Source organism: Pieris rapae, chromosome 13 (assembly GCF_905147795.1).
Source record: "Pieris rapae chromosome 13, ilPieRapa1.1, whole genome shotgun sequence".
Lineage (NCBI taxonomy): Eukaryota > Metazoa > Arthropoda > Insecta > Lepidoptera > Pieridae > Pieris > Pieris rapae.
This window is the reverse complement of record NC_059521.1, coordinates 6471678-6488705: the sequence shown is the minus strand read 5'-3', so window position 1 is coordinate 6488705 and position 17028 is coordinate 6471678. Positions and strand designations below refer to the sequence as shown.

At 34.7% G+C, this 17028-nt stretch overlaps 5 protein-coding genes across 5 annotated transcripts; 3 read left to right on the top strand and 2 right to left on the bottom strand.

The window, feature by feature from the left end:
* The first annotated feature begins 4923 nt into the window (after window positions 1-4923).
* LOC110993591 (chorion class CB protein PC404-like) lies at window positions 4924-6419 on the top strand. The gene is made up of 2 exons (XM_022259919.2): window positions 4924-5044; window positions 5676-6419. Exons 1-2 carry the CDS (start codon window positions 4994-4996, stop codon window positions 6366-6368), a joined length of 744 nt encoding a protein of 247 aa, XP_022115611.2. The 5' UTR covers window positions 4924-4993; the 3' UTR covers window positions 6369-6419.
* Window positions 6420-7450: 1031 nt separating this feature from the next.
* LOC123689656 lies at window positions 7451-8036 on the bottom strand. The gene is made up of 2 exons (XM_045630876.1): window positions 7974-8036; window positions 7451-7806 (listed from the first exon to the last, which is right to left on the bottom strand). Exons 1-2 carry the CDS (start codon window positions 8019-8021, stop codon window positions 7540-7542), a joined length of 315 nt encoding a protein of 104 aa, XP_045486832.1. The 5' UTR covers window positions 8022-8036; the 3' UTR covers window positions 7451-7539.
* A 1669-nt stretch (window positions 8037-9705) lies between these two features.
* On the top strand, window positions 9706-10861 carry LOC110993607 (chorion class CB protein M5H4-like). Its single transcript, XM_022259939.2, has 2 exons — window positions 9706-9780; window positions 10265-10861. Exons 1-2 carry the CDS (start codon window positions 9742-9744, stop codon window positions 10796-10798), a joined length of 573 nt encoding a protein of 190 aa, XP_022115631.2. The 5' UTR covers window positions 9706-9741; the 3' UTR covers window positions 10799-10861.
* A 2343-nt stretch (window positions 10862-13204) lies between these two features.
* LOC110993599 (chorion class CA protein ERA.1-like) lies at window positions 13205-14033 on the bottom strand. The gene is made up of 2 exons (XM_022259929.2): window positions 13914-14033; window positions 13205-13639 (listed from the first exon to the last, which is right to left on the bottom strand). The coding sequence occupies exons 1-2, from the start codon at window positions 13962-13964 to the stop codon at window positions 13262-13264; spliced, it is 429 nt and encodes a 142-aa protein (XP_022115621.1). The 5' UTR covers window positions 13965-14033; the 3' UTR covers window positions 13205-13261.
* Window positions 14034-14171: 138 nt separating this feature from the next.
* Window positions 14172-15345, top strand: LOC110993595 (chorion class B protein PC10-like). The gene is made up of 2 exons (XM_022259923.2): window positions 14172-14233; window positions 14678-15345. Exons 1-2 carry the CDS (start codon window positions 14186-14188, stop codon window positions 15293-15295), a joined length of 666 nt encoding a protein of 221 aa, XP_022115615.2. The 5' UTR covers window positions 14172-14185; the 3' UTR covers window positions 15296-15345.
* Window positions 15346-17028: the final 1683 nt, after the last annotated feature.

Here is a 17028-nt window from a genome sequence, read left to right as displayed (position 1 = left end):
ACCAAAGATATAATTAGCTATAAGCCAATGGGCTGAGAGGGCGTGGCATGCGCAAGAGTTGAATTTATTTAAGGATTGAGTTATGAGGTACCTCATTAATTGCGATAATTATTTAGTTAGTTTGTTTAATTGGACGCGTCGGCTTGAAAGTTTCAAGTGGATTGAACGATAATTAAGATGAACTAGCTTTTCCTTTGGGTATGTTTGATTGTTTTCCTGAATATCTATATGGTTTAATGATCAGATGTCGAGGCAGAATACGAAATTCCACCCGTATCACATCGACGTCCGTCATTTCACAAGTGTTTACTGTTTACTTTTGTTTTGTGTTTAGTGGCACCACCACTACGAAGCTGTCCACTAAAGCATTCGACTTTATGTCCTTCAAGAAAAAAGCGTACCATTTCTCGAAAAGAGGCCAAAGCACACGCGAGCCTTCTTGCATGACACTCGTGTCCATGGGCGGCGGTATAACTTAACATCAGGTGAACCGCCTGTCCCTTTTCCCACTATACTAAAAAATATCGTATTTTAAGCAAGCATCAAATTATATCTGATGCATAGTTTTCAATCATGAGATACATGTCTAAAAAATTGACTTTTAACTAGCTTGATTAAAGAGAAAAGGCATTCACTTATATCGAGATTACTTTGTTTAAATTATAATTTCTGGCAGTCTACATTTTTGTAGCGTCCTGTAATTGCGTTATGTATCCTCCAGTATACATAACGCAATTACAGGATGCTTTTATATGGAGATACTATATGTATCTCCAAGCACTTTATTGGTTATGGTTGTGTTAATGGCCTGTTAGAGATTTGAGTGAATCAAGAGTGTATTGTTGAATATATTTAGTAATTCAATTAATAGTTACTATTTCTGTTACATCTATAAAACTTAGCTATGATTTTTAGCTTATTATTAAAGTTAACCTTTATACCAATTGTTGGGCCAATACTATTCTGCATCTTATTAGTTTTTATTTATTATCATGGTATTGTAATGAAATAATAAGTGCAAAATTTGAATTCTGTAACTATATGAGACTACTCAAATACGTTCAGGGCCGGATTTAGAGGTCTGGCTGCCTCGGGGCGACAATGGAGTGGAGGCCACAAATTATATTCCAAATAAAATGAAGATTTTGCCCTTGAAAAGCACTTAATAATATTTTTACGAACACTGACGAAATGATTTTTATTCGATTCCTGTAATGTTCTCTGGACATACGAGGTTATCATTCTACAGCGAAGATCTATTATAAAAGCATCTTATCGCTGAAACACTAAGGCATTTATGATGATTAATAAAAAATAACTCTCGTTTCGGAATCTCAGGGAATCGTAACACATTTCTATTACATTGATTTTCAATGGCAATCAGAACTTATGCCATGTAATATTTGAAGTTACGGCGGTGATCGAAGCCTGTTCCGGTACCTACTCTGTAATATACACTGTATATAGCACTGATGTCGCTATTTCTGGTACAGCATGTATGAAATTTGGATGGAAGTCTCAATATCCATCCATTGTGATATAACAATCTTCGAATCGCGTAGTACAAAAACTCAATATTAAAGGACTATTGCAAGTTTTTGAGTATAAGAAGGACGGTGCAGGTACAAAATATATTTCGTATGTCAAACCTCATTAAGCTATTATTAAATATAATAAGGAAGCTCCGAGACAAATTTATTACACAATAATATATAGCAAGAAGTCATTTAATATGACTTAATTAAAATACGTTTAAATCAAGTTACATCAACTATTATAAATCACGGGTTGAAAAAATGGGGTTGCCCTTTCAAATAACCGACATATTTTGTCATAATTAGAACTCTCTGGCGCTAACTTTTTTTCTCTTTTTTTGTTTCCTAGAAATGGTTAAGCGTGACTCGGGACTTGAATTTTTTACGGAAAATATATTATAGTTGGTACATATTTTGAATAAAACTTAAAATGTTTGTACATTGGTAAATCAAAATTTATTTTTTATTTAAATCGATATTATTGCTAGATTCAAACTAATTATAACTGATTGCGTATTTAAAATTATAAAAAAAAAATTTCAACCGGTGCTTGCTTGGTTATTAAATAGGAATCGGTCTTGCTATAAATAATTAAATTTATTAAACTATTACAGAAGTTCATTCTTTGTGTGTTATTTTTTATGTACTTATTGACTATTTAAACAAAAATCCTACTTTGAAAAGAACCCTAGAATATCAATAAATTTTTGAAAGGTTCCAATAATTGCAAGTTGTCGCTGCCGCGTTTCCGCATATTTAACTAAGGTATGTTGATGATTAAGGTTGTTTATACACAAATTTTTATCTACGTTAAACCATACGGAATATAATATTTAAATAACATATATGCTCTTCCAAAACTGTACGAAAGAAATCTATGCATGAGTTATTTTTGTCTTCTTTACATTAAATTAGGGTTCAATGATATGATGATCATGTTTATATAGTAGTAGCTCATTACTCGTTATAAGTCAAAAATTCCAAAAAGTACCTATATTGATTTATTTTTTCATTTTTCCTATTATTTTGTGGCGTCGTTGCATACTAATACAAAAATATCAGGAAAAATTATTTAATTGGGAGACATCGCGATCCAGACAAATTTGATAACAAAATAATAATAAAGTGCACCTACACCAAAAAAAAAGTGTACAATTCACAAAAGATTCAAGACAGCATTTGTCAACACAATTTAAGTAAACTTTATATTATTATTAAAACAACGGGAGTTTATCAGGCAGACAGCGTTTACAACATACTTGCATAGAAATCCTAAGCGATATTGTTTCGGTATGCGGCGCCCTGCAATAATTAACACATGTAGGGGCCGAACTATTTAGTTTTTCCATACTTTTTCAGTTAATTAGGGCTCCACTAAATTGTATTGACACATTCTGTTTCGCATTACTTCCTATACTGACATGTCTCTAACATTTCATCCATGAATTGTTGATATTTAGGGAGGACGGAAATTAATTATTTTATAGGAATACTGATGTTTACGATAGATTAAAAAATATCAATTTATTTAAATAACATACACAGTATAATTTCTTCTTTATGAACCACACTTGTCGGGTATATGTGCTTGCCTAAACAGTTCCTCGGCAAAACCACGACTTTGGCTATCACTATTCTGACTGCAATCTCTCTTTGGATCTAGTAGTACTTAGTAAATGTAAATTTAAAATTAATTTAATTTTTTAACGTTCATCAGTGTACTTGTTTACCTATATAAATAAGGATATTTTTGATTTGGATTTTTTTTATAATAAAGGACTGATTGATGTTGACTGTTACCTTTGCTCTAAATCTGTGTTAAACTTAGCAGAATAACTCGTAAAGAAACACTACTTAGTACTATTACCAAATTTATCTAACACGCAGTCGTATATCTTACCTTATATCTTTAAACGAGCAATTCTTGTATATATATATATATAATTGGAATCTCGGGATCGGCTCCAACGATTTTCATGAAATTTAGTATACGGGGGTTTTCGGGGGCGATAAATCGATCAGCTAGGAATAAATGATAGAAAATAACAAAAAGGTGGTGTTTGAGTAGTCCCAATTTAAACTGAAAAATGAATCTTCCTGACATCTATCGGCGAATAATATTACTATTTTTTTAAATTGCATTAACGACACAACAACACTAAATTAAAAAAATTTATTGTTCATATTTCATTATTTTATTAGTATGTAATTCCTACTTATATATAATTTCCAAAAGCACAATTTATAAAAAAATAAAAATACCGAGCAAAGCTCGGCCATCCAGGTACTTTTTGTTATATTTCATGCAATTTAGCACTTTTTGTAACCAGATTTATTTAACACTGTTTAATGTTTCCTGGGGCCCGTTCAAGTATAACGAAAGCAGATTTCCTGCAATTTATTCCCCGCCTTCCTCTTGTCAGCAAAGTTTGTACAAAACTACTTTAGCTTTCAAAAATAGTAGTACAAAAACGTATTAATTTTTAGAAGGAATTCTCGATACATTTCTTTTTCAATATGTGGGAAATATGTGTATAAAGTAAATAATTAAGCACCAAATAAGAGAACCAAATACCTCCCCCTTATAGTGCTTCCGTGAGCGTTATTCGGGGGGGGGGGGGGTCAGAATTAGCGAACCACCTCTATGTAGAGTAAAGTGTAAACCAATTCAACACTTTGCACCCCATTCTATAAAAAAATTGGATATTTGGGAGTCATAGCTTGCGCTAGGTCTCGTTTCTGAATCTTTCTTTGAATCCAAACCTGGAATGATGATGTCCTGGAATTTTGTACAGTCCCAACATTTCACCATCTTGGTGAGAGCTCGAGTTTTGAATTGAAATAAGGATGAAGGGCCATAAAAATGTAAACATCATGAATATATCATTTCTACTAACATATTAACAGAGAATTAGCTGACGTCAAAAATATTTTTTTCAAATTTATTCATTTTTTAAACTATATACCTAGGTGACACTGAAAATGTTTAGAAAATATAGAAAGGGCTTAATGTTGAATGTTGCCAATACTTTAATTTTTTCGTAGTTATCCCTGTTCCTCTGTACATATGGTCGTATTCGATAGAACCACTGAGAAAAGCAGACCACAGCAGGAGGAATGCAGTTATAGAATAATTAAAGAATATTTTTAAAATGTCACTACTAAGTTTACGAAGTCTATCGTCTACTCAGTTTATTTCGTGTCTGTTTCGTGTCTATTTCAAACAAAATCAAACAATTGATTAGTAAAATACGTGTTTATTCTTATCAACTTTACATAAACAACCTACTCAGCCTATATGACACAATGAAATTACTAACCTAATATAATTTATTGGAACAATTAATTGCGAAACTTTCATATGCAACAATATGCCCAAGTGATAACTGCGTATATAAAAGTATGTACACTTTTGGTAATATTATTCCAGTTTTAATTACTAACTAGAATTCATTAAGATGGCAGCGAAAATCCTTCTTTGTGTTTTTGCCCAAGTTTTGCTTATCCAGGTAATTATAACTTAAACAACAATCTTCTGAAAATCCACTTTAACCTTTTAACCAGGTCTGCGCAAGTTTTAAGTCGTTTAAAATTCTAACAATTTGAGGTGCTCCAAAAGTAAAACCATTAATAAAATCTAAACGTGTTGGTTTATCCATAACTTGGTGAATTTCTTAGTGAAAATAGTATTAACATTAATAAATCAACTTAAAAATAACGTTATTTGAATCAAAAAAATATAATATCATAATTAAAATATATTTTTAAAAGTCCCGTAAGACAAGGTTCCGAAGATACTGGCATCGATTTCTTTAAATATCTAGACTAATTCCTTGTTCGCGGTAGTAGTATTATTTAGACTAAACATGACTTAATTGATTTTAAACTTCTATTAAATTTTCTGCAAAAATATCAATAAAGTGAACATATAGCTAAACGTCCTCCATAAGTCTAAAATTATATTTATTTATTACGTTACTAAGTGTTAAATGCACGATAAGTGATATATGTAATATTGCTGACATCAAATAATTTTTGGAAGTATAATGACACGTTTTCATGTACAACATACTTTATCCAAACTCATATAGTTAAACTGAATCATTATATCAGCGATTAAAATTTTCTTATAAATTTCAGAGCATCTCGGCGTACTGTGGTGGCAGCGCATACAATGCTGCGTTGAACGCACCATTCGCCGCCGATGCCTACGCCACTGAGAGATATGCGGCTAACCGCATCGCTTCCGACCGTTATGGAGCTGATCGCCTAGCCGCTGACGCATACGCTACTGAAAGATACGCAGCTGACCGCGTCGCTGCTGACCGTTTTGCCGCTGATGCCTATGCCACTGAAAGATTCGCCGCCGCACCATTCGCTGGATCCTACGCCACACCTTTCGCTTCACCAATGGCCGCATCTTTAGCCTCACCACTAGGTAGTCCATTTGCGTCCTCTCTCGCCGGACCCTTGGCGGCTTCATACGGAGAGATTCCTTTAAATTACGCAGCCGCCGCTTCTGCCTCCCACGGCGGTGCCCTCCCAGTTGCCAGTTCCTCTCCGATCCCCCCCAACGGTGTTTCTGTCTTCTCAGAGAACGCCATTGAAGGTGCCTTAGCCGTGACCGGTCAATTACCCTTCTTGGGAACAGTTGCTTTGGAAGGTGCTTTGCCCACAGCTGGTTCTGGTGCAGTTAACTTTGGCGCTGGTAACGGCAATGTTGCTATCATGAATGAGGATGCCGCAGGCTATGGTTACGAATCCATGGCCTATGGTTATGAGCCAATGGCATATGGTTACGGACGTGGACTTGGCTGCGGCTGCCGCTACTAAGTTATTTGATATTCTTGAAGAGGAATGATACAATAAATGTATAATGCAAGATATTTTGTTTTAATAATTACCGAAGTCTTTAACTCCGTATAACATCTAGTTGGCTTCGATTGTAAGTCAATTGAATAACAAAAACGTACTCTAAAGATATACTTTGTTTCTTTACTCATATGAGTTTGGTCATTTAAATTTACAGATAAGTGAGAAACAAGCCTTTAGTTATTTTATTTACCTATTTTATAAAAGTTAGTCTAAGTTCTAAGCATATGCTTAGTTAATCTATACTTTGAAAGTTGAAGAGTCCTAGTTAAATGCGCTAATATTAAAACTGTAACATAAAAAAATCCTTTTTGCGTTTATATTTATATTTTATATTTTATTCCTATCCAGGAAAGCTATATAAAATATAAATATCATTAGGAGCGAGACATCAATAATACATTAGTTGAGTACAACTACACAATTGGTACTCTTGAAAAGTCCTAGGAAAGTTTACGGCATATCCTTCCTTCCTTTCCTTCAATTTTTTTCGAAAATCCATTTCCATCGATTTGACATAAATACCTTTTATTAATTAAAAAATAAAAATACTCTTGATATCCTATGTTGAGTTCAGTATCGTACCATATCATATATTTGTTTTACTTTACTTAGTACACAATAGGTACATCGATTTTATACACCTATATGTCGTAAGTAAAAGAACTAAATGCATTATTAAATATTTATACATATATTCTTAAAACTTATTCTCGACATTATAAATAAAAAAAAATCAGTGGCGCTACAACCTCTAGGTCTTGGCCTCAGATTTCTGAATCTGTTACATGATCGTTAAATCTAATAGGCAAGTAGGTGATCAGCCTCCAGTGCCTGACACACGCCGTCGACTTTTTGGGTCTAAGACATGTCGGTTTCCTCACGATGTTTTCCTTCACCGTTCGAGCAAATGTTAAATACGCACATAGAAAGAAAGTCCATTGGTGCACAGCCGGGGATCGAACCTACGACCTCAGGTATGAGAGTCGCACGCTCATGCCACTAGGCCAACACTGATCATTTTAAATAAAACATGGCATAAATATGTATATAACATATTTATTTAATAAATGTTTAAGCTCTAAAAATATAATTTAGTGTTTAGCATAGTGATATAAATGAACATAGAAAATTATGCAGATTCAGTATATTGGCACCCACACCCTCCAGAAATGGTAACAAAACCTCTAGCTGGAACGTTCCCAGAGAACATGGCCACGCCCAAAACAGGTACTTGTCCTACCACCTGGGTTGCCCCAGACAAAGGCAAATCACCAAATACGGAAACAGTCCCAAATCCGCTACTAGATACATCTTCTGGAATCACTGGTTTATTTATGGCGCATTCTGGAATGGTTCGAGGTGCTGGTGGGAGTCTGGTGCAATGGGCGAGTGCATTCTACAAAATAACATGTTAAATACGTTTAAAATTGCACTGATTTATACATAAATTAAAAACTAAAATAACCAAAACAACTCCACAACACAACTTAAATAATATATTTACAACTTTTGCAATACTTTGAAAATGGATTTTTATCCTCTATTAATAATATATGAACCTACCTGTATAAAATAAGTCTGCAATAATATAAATATTGTAAAGTAATTCATTCTAGAAATAGTTTTCACACTGATGATTAAAATTATATTTCGCGTATTTATTGCAATTTCTGTTATTTTATCGCAATTTTGTAATAGCACGTTATGAAAATTTTATGTTTTATTGTTAATAGCAGAAATTCGGAACCTTATGCTTGTCCCATATAAACCCTTAAGATTTCAAATTAAATGATAATAAAAAAAAAATCATTGGCGCTACCTTTTTAGATCTTGGCCTCAGATTCCTTCAAGATCATTTGTCAATTAGGAAGGTGATCAGCCTCTGTGCCTAAAACATGCTGACGAAATGTTTTGGGTCCAAGGCCTGCTAAGTTGCTTTCTCCTTGATGTTTTCCTTCACCGTGTGAATTCACCTATATGCCCACTGAGGGAATGTTAAGTGCGCATATAGAAATAAAGTCCATTGTTCCACAGCCGGGGATCGAGCCTAGACCTCAGGAATGAGTGTCGCACGCTGTAGTAACCAACATTCTCTCTAGGAGGTATATTATTAAATTTACCTATGGAACTATCTTTAATTCACTTTCTAGAATTAATACAGTCATACCGTCTCGGTGTCTTAGCATTGTTCGTCAAATCGAAGTTAATATCCCACAAAATATTATATTTCCGGATTGAAAGACTAAAAAGGCCCTTAATTGTTAACAAATATAGTGAAACATTTATTTATTTATTACAGAAATACATACATTATCCTTACAAACTATGAAAGTACTATAATGTCGAGAATCATTTAATAAAGTGCATTTATAATATTAAACCCTTAAAAAAATTAAATACATTTATTTTGGAACATAAGATCATCAAGGTATCACTTATTCCACGTCATTAAATTCGAACCTGTAGGCATCCCTACTCATCGGCAAAATAGACAGAGGGTGTAGGCCGAGAGAAAAATCCGGCGTAAAACACAATATCGCTACTGTGAATTCACTCTGCGAACATACAAATATGTCGATAGTGTCGGAGACAGCATTTAGTAGGCGTAACATAATATATGTCGTCCAATTGTAAATATAGTTTTACCCAACAGGCCCAAAGACCATAAACGAAACGTTTGTAAGAAACTTAAAGGTAAAATTAAAAATGACATACATATAACATAAAAGTAACATGAAAGTAAATTGATTGAATGCTTTGGTCCTGTAAAGCTCCTCCAATACCTTAACTTTTGAGCTGAGGAAATATGCAATGATGAATCCCAATTATTCGACAGGATTTGTGACATGCTATATTATTTCCGCTGTCTCGAATTGGAATCTAAATCTTAAATTTGGGTTTACTCTCAAGACTTTTGTTAGATTTTGCATGTTTGAAATGCACAAATATTTAAAAGTATTTTTGATTATCTTTTGTTAACCTACATTGGTCTTTAGCTAAAAAATTTGTTTCACAAGGGGAACGGACAAATATGTAATTGATATCCGGCCATGTTTGTTGTAGTTATATGGTTAAGGCCCATAGTAATAAACTCGAAGGTATAATAAAACACATGCTTATTTGTTTCATATGGAAATTGATTTTCCGTGGTATTTGGCTAATTATTAACCTATTAGAAGCGCCACGCGAAATTGATAAAACTATTATGATAACAATAAAATGTTGTGTGAAATTTGCAATGTATCACGTCCCTCTGTTACTAATATTTGCGAAATATTAGCTATAAATAGGGAAACCTGTTTTAAGCAACTATGAATAAGTTCTAGACATCATGTTTAAATTACTTGTTTTAGTTCAAGCTCTCATCCAGGTAAATCTTAATATAAAAAGTATTTTCATGATAGCCGTTGCGATAAAATTAAATTAAGAGAGACGAGATATTGCCTTTTGCTAGATCTCCTCAGTGTTAGCTACTGCATATTTTTTTATAGATTTATATAATCATATCAGCATAAGCAATATTGGCCTAGTGGCTACATCGTGTGACTCTCTACCCTGTGGTCATAGATTAGATCCCCAGCTGTGCACCAGTGAACTTTCTGTCTATGTGCTCATTTAACATTCGCTGGAATGGTGAAGGAATACATCGAAAGGAAACCCTGCCTTGGCATGTGTCAGGCACATGAGGCTGACAACCTATTTACCTGTTAGATTAACAAATGGTCATCAAACGGATACATAAATCTGCAGCCCAGACCTAAAAAGGGTGTAGCACCACTAATTTATGTATTTTACATTATCATAAATAAAAAAGGTTAATAGCTCAGAATAATAAATGTTTATATTTTTTCTAGGTTATAACCAGCCAGTGCATATGCAGCGAAAAAATCTCTAATTGGGCCGGTATAGTAAGTCCTATGTCACCTGGAGGCTGTTCTGGAATTCCACCTGTAAACTTGCCATGCAACCAATATCAATCACTAGATATAACTTCTTTATCTACCTCAGGTTGTGGTCTGAACACTAGAAGTTCTTCCCCAATTGCACCTGGAGGTCTATCTATAACATCGGAGAATGTCATTGAAGGACCGGTCTCCGTGTATGGGCAGTTGCCTTTCCTCAGTGCTGTATCGTTCGAAGGATCCATGCCTACTCATGGATATGGTAGTGTTTCGTATGGCTGTGGAAATGGTAATGTTGGAATTTTGAGTGAAACATCTGGATTGGAATCTGCATACGAAACGTCCGTGAGATCGTATGAAATCCCATCTATCAGAGGTCTAGAACTTCCTGGCAGATCATCTTTGGATATTGCTTCAGTCAGACCAGGTTGTGGACGCGGGCTTGTTCCAGCATTTTCTGCAAGGCCTTGCGGTTGCCAGTATTGAGACTTGTAACTACGGTTTTTATATGAACTATTTTCATTGAATAAATATATCATTTATTGGGAATCATTTGTTTTTTGCATCAATATTACATTAATTAAAATACCAACTAACCAGTGGAAAAACATACATTTAAAGAAATAATTAAAATGAATTATTACTCCGTTGTTTACACAAGTTTACAAAAATGTTTGCTAATCAGTTTTATTATTCACACAACTGTCACGTTCTAACACTACATAAATGCTGACACAAAATGTATTATTTGTAAATTGGTTTGAAAGGTGAAATCCTTCCAAATTAGTCATTATGGCAACATAATAATATAATCGTTTTTAGGAAACCTCCCACTAATTCATTATATATAAAACTATGTAAAATAGTAAGGTTCAATTGAGAATGTAGCGACACTTATAATTTACAGCTCCCACCATGTGAGCTCGTCATACCTTGAAACGCGCTATGCGTTGACGAACTCACTTCACACTAAGAACACGTCTGCTCTTCAGCATAATGCTGAGCCAGCGCTAGTTACATCCGCATGCGCGAAGGCCCCGGTTTCTAACGTCGAGATATTGTATTCCTCAACGGTTTGACTTCGTTAGGCATAGACATAGCATTTATTACTAAGGCAAGGCACACACAGCAACAAAAAAAAAAATTATAAAAAATAATCATTACAAAAAAATTAAAGAATAAGATTAGTGTTGCGGATGTAACTAGCGCTGGCTCAGCATTATGCTGTAGAGCAGACGTGTTCTTAGTGTGAAGTGAGTTCGTCAACGCATAGCGCGTTTCAAGGTATGACGAGCTCACATGGTGGGAGCTGTAAATTATAAGTGTCGCTACATTCTCAATTGAACCTTACTATTTTACATAGTTTTATATATAATGAATTAGTGGGAGGTTTCCTAAAAACGATTATATTATTATGTTGCCATAATGACTAATTTGGAAGGATTTCACCTTTCAAACCAATTTACAAATAATACATTTTGTGTCAGCATTTATGTAGTGTTAGAACGTGACAGTTGTGTGAATAATAAAACTGATTAGCAAACATTTTTGTAAACTTGTGTAAACAACGGAGTAATAATTCATTTTAATTATTTCTTTAAATGTACGCACGACGACGCACAGCACAGGTCATTCTGTTAGAGACCACAACAGTTATTATAATTAGTTGCCTTGCCAGCTCTATCTCACCAACATCATCGGTCTACCGGGTTTCCTCTTGCCACCAGGTGGTGAATCAATAAATCCCATGAGATATCTCAACTACTTGGGTCTGTCCTGTTACGAAACGGGTGATGTTTGGCATCGTCAAAGATGTTCTATATTAAATACACCAAACACCAACTTCGCAAAAAATTCTTCGAAAAATCTTCTGCTCGAAAATAAATATTATTATTATTTTGAGCAAAGTTCTTCATATGTGTGCGTTTACACTTTAAATACATGAATTTGTGTCGATGTTAACAGATGTTTCTTAAAACTGAGATGCAATACTTGTGGAGGATGGAATATGCTGCTACCCCTTCCTTAATGAAGTATCCTCGACTAATCTAACCCCTTACTGGATTCTCGCTTAATACAGATTCATGATATTCACCGTGTATGCCGTCGGTTTAAAATTTTATTTCGTTTTAGTGCGTATATTTTAGAAATATCAAATCAAGAATGATATCATTTTACAAAGAGTATTATAGTGTTTTGAGGAATTGTTTGGGCTTATGCTGCCTCGTTTCTTTACCGTACAAGCCGAATTAATACCAGGTTTTGTGAGAGCCATCTCGAAGGAAATCTTTCACAGTTAGATTGTCTATGCATTATCTCTTACGAACTGGCTGTAGTATCAGTTGATTCGAAGTTTCGAGGTCTTCCCTGGGAGTTACGAGCTTTGAAAATACGCTTCTCTTAAAGGCTGGCAACCACTAACATGTGTTGTGGCTGCCATATACACATGTTCTGAGGCTGTTGCCTTTATAACCCCTCCATAAGTTCGTTGCGGTCTTTACATATAAAAAAACGAAAAATCAATACCAGAACAAAGTCGAGAGTTAACCAGAAGTAATTCAGTTAATAGGCTTAAGCGTGTTGTGATGTGATGATTCCCCTGATGCTATCCAACAACCTTCATACATTCCTGCACTAGATATTTTGTTAAAATTGAAATATGACACAACTATTTTTAATCATACATATACTGATTTTTAGAATGAAGAATTCTATTTTGTAATTTACGGTAAAATAAAACTATTTATATTTATTTAAAAGTTTAAACAGAGCTTAAAACCTGTGGGCAAGATTTTTGTCAATTATTAACATTAATTTATGTGTCGTATTGTATTAATTAACTTCAAACACACACAAAGTGTGCAAGATGAACTCAAGAAATAATACAAAAAATAAATAATATGTTTTTTATTTATTCAAAACTGTCGTTTCTTTCTTAGACATAGCAGCTTAGTACATGTATTGAGATCTTCCACATCCGCAGCTTCCTGCAATCGAGACGACACCACCTGCTGGAAGGTCACCAGCGAAGCGTACAGCACCGAGTATGGGCACCTGACCCGCTACCATAGTGGTACCAGCTACTGGCATCTCTCCGGCTACAGCTACGTCACCGATACCTTCACCACCGTACGCACCCATACCAGCTTCGTATGCGCCTGGGGCAAATGGGGCTAAGGGAGCGGGGCCGAATGGACCGGGAGCAAAAGAAGCCGGGGCAAAAGGAGCCATACCAGGGGCAAGTCCTGCGGCAGGACCGGCAAGCCCCCATGCTGGGTTAGGGATTCCTGCTGCACATGGTGTTTCAGCAATCCAACCGAAAGCGGTCTGTAAATAAATATAAATTTTTTTTTTTTTTTTACTATTAAGAATAAATATAGACTGGACAAAAACGTTTTATCACCCAAACAATTCAGTCAGTCAATTCAACTCACAAATATAAGATTTGTAACTTAGATTTATTATTAATAACAAAATTAAAATATTACTTACAATGCAAGAGAACTTTATAATATAAGAGATTTAATTATTAATTTATAGTTTGATATGAAATGAAAAAATTTAAAACTCATTTAAAACTTATTAATTTGTGTGTTTTTACCTGGACCAAGCAAGCTTGGAGGCAGAGGAAGACAATGCTGAAAGTAGACATGTTTGTTTTCACTGAATCCACAGAATAATTTCCGAAAGAAAATGTAACACTTTTTATAGGGCAATGTCCTAATAAACTTTATCGTATATATTTCATAATTAAATTTTAATTTTAATTTATTCATACATTTAACCTTATTACGACATAAAACTGCATTGTGTAAATGACACATATAAAAGGAATATTTTGTACACATCAATCATTCATTCGAACAAACAATCATGTCTTTCAAAGCTATCCTTTTCTGTGCTCAAGCCTTACTTATTCAGGTAAGATAAGAAGCGATAAGCCACACAAGGCGCAATTTCTGAAGATACATTAAACATAATTATAATATAGTATATAATATATATTATCCATATCACAAGTTCTTACCTAGTTTGGAAACTAGTCTCCCAATACCGTCACTGTATTATTAATTATTATTGTTAATGTTATATGGGAGAAAAATAAATACATAATTAATTATTATTATTAAAGTAACATCATACAAATAGTTTCTTAAAAAGTTTAAACACAGCATTAATTTTTAGTGACCAATACAGTTTTAATAATAAAATTGTTACAATTATTAAAGTTTTGGGATGAATTTACTGATATATCGGTAAAAAGTGGGTAGTTGATCAATCAATTATAAATTATAACATATTAGGATACATTATATTTCGAGTTTAGTACGGAACATAAATTAATTATAACTATCATTTTTGCAGGCTATAAGCAGCCAATGCATTGGCGCTTACAATGGTTTAGCTGAAGGATATGGATGGGGCGCCAGCCCTTATGCCATGGAGCAGATCACACGGGGAGCTGAATGGGCATCCCCATGCAACGCCGAATGGTCTGGCCCTTGGAACTCTGCTGGAAGAATGCGCGCTGCTGAATACGATGCAGCCATGGAATCCAGACTTGGCTACGGCATAAGCGGCGGCCTCATGCCAGCAACAGTTGCAGCCTCGAACGGTGGAGGTTTCGCTGTAACAAGTTCGTCACCAATTTCACCCAACGGCGTGTCTCTCATCTCTGAAAACGCAATTGAAGGACCACTCCTCGTCAGTGGTGAGATTCCATTCCTTGGGGCTGTTGCTTTAGAAGGAACACTGCCTACTGCTGGTTCGGGAGGCGTTGCATATGGAAGTGGTAATGGAAACGTTGCCATCTTAAACGAGGATCTCAATGCGTACGGAGCTTATGGGTACGCCCAGGGCATACCCGCGCCTGCTCTTGCCGCTTCAGCCATGGCTCCCGGTCTACCCTCCCCATATGCTGCAGGTCTGGCCGGCCCAGCGTCATATGGATACAACCGTGGCTGTGGATGTGGAAGAATATAAGATGTAGACCTGTAGATTAGAAAATAAATGAATTGTACATTTCTGAAATATTTACCCTTTTATTCTCTACCCATAAGCTGGTATTAGAAAATCAGTAAAAATATAACGAATGATAATATTAACAACAATAAAAAGATAACAATTTGTTGATATTTTGAATATTATAAGTGTTGATTGATAAGTTTTTACATTTAACATTTTTTACTTTCCAAAAATATATTTTTACGTATTATTGAGTATAGATAGTCTAAGCAAGTTCGGTCTAAGGTGATGTAAAATATTTATGTCCTTATGTAACTACTTACAATCACCACCTACTTATATGTATTTGAATTATCTTTCTCATGGGCCAAACGGGCAGAAGGCTAATCTAATTCTGAAGTGATACCGTCCCGGCGCCCATAGACACTCAGAATTGGTACGCCATTTTCTTAACAGATTCTAAGTAGAATTCATTCATTCAAAATATATAATAATATTAATAATATAATAATAATAATAATATAATGATAAAAGCCCTTTATTCGCTGACCATTTTAACTTACATGCTATTCTTAAATCTAATTTACATAGCGAAAATAATAATTTATTATCAACCGCTTTGGTCATATTATATACATAAGGTTGTCTGTTGACATAGGCCTCCCCCAATTATTGTTTCCACGTCTCTCTATCCTTCGCAGACTTTAAATATATAACATGTAACAATTAACTTAAAAATGCTCAGTTGTTTCAACAACTAACTGAGACGCATATTGAGGTGAAATGGGTAAATAATCATATTCTATCTCAACATCCCACGGTGAAACAGCTGCAGATAATAATGAGCACAATTCCTCTGAAAACTGCGTTGAAGATGCAGAGGGCAGATGCAGCATCATCAAACTCAAAGTTTTCTCACCGGGGAAGGCGAGGACCTTTACTTCGCATTTCGCTCACTCCAGTGAGCTTCCGTCCTGCCCTTCAGGCGATTGACCCAAGCCGAGGTTCGAGTCTCACAGGAGACGCCCTTGCGCGAGTCGTGGGAACTCCACCGTTCCCGGCTGAGCTAAGCTCGCAAAACCCGTGCTGAGCTGTAAAGGCCCTTAAGGCCAACAGCGAGAAAATTCCATTCAAAAAAAAAAATCAATGTTTTCTATTACGGTATTATAAAAATGAGATATTCGAGTCGTTCCTATTAGTTCTCTGAATTTAGAAGGTAAATATAAATGTATGCTAGATTTTCGATTACGCTTCGTAGTTTATTTGGAGAATTGATAAAAAAAACATTACAGTATATAATATACAGTGTAATGGGGCAAAAATCGCAATCATATATCTGTCGCAGAAAAGTACAATTCTGAAGTAGTTAAATCAAAGAGTTAATTGGATCTCTAATACATAATACATAATACATATACATAAAGAATGAAATATCATAAACATTCTATGTAGTTAAATACTAACTTTTATTACATAGTACGTACTTATAAATCAGATTTGCAAAATATACGATCAAATATTTAGATCTCGGTCTAAGAGGGGAGACTTTTGGGGAGGATTGGCTGCAAGATGTTCAGCCAGTTGATCAAACAGATAGGCAAATGATCAATAACGATTCATTACTTGCCTAGCCTGTTAATTAAAATTTAATTCCACTTTCTGCCATTCTCAAACTTGAAACGAAACTCTTCAAACTGTCAATATAGACAACTTTAGCAGTTTCCAAGTGACAGACAGACAACTTTGATCAT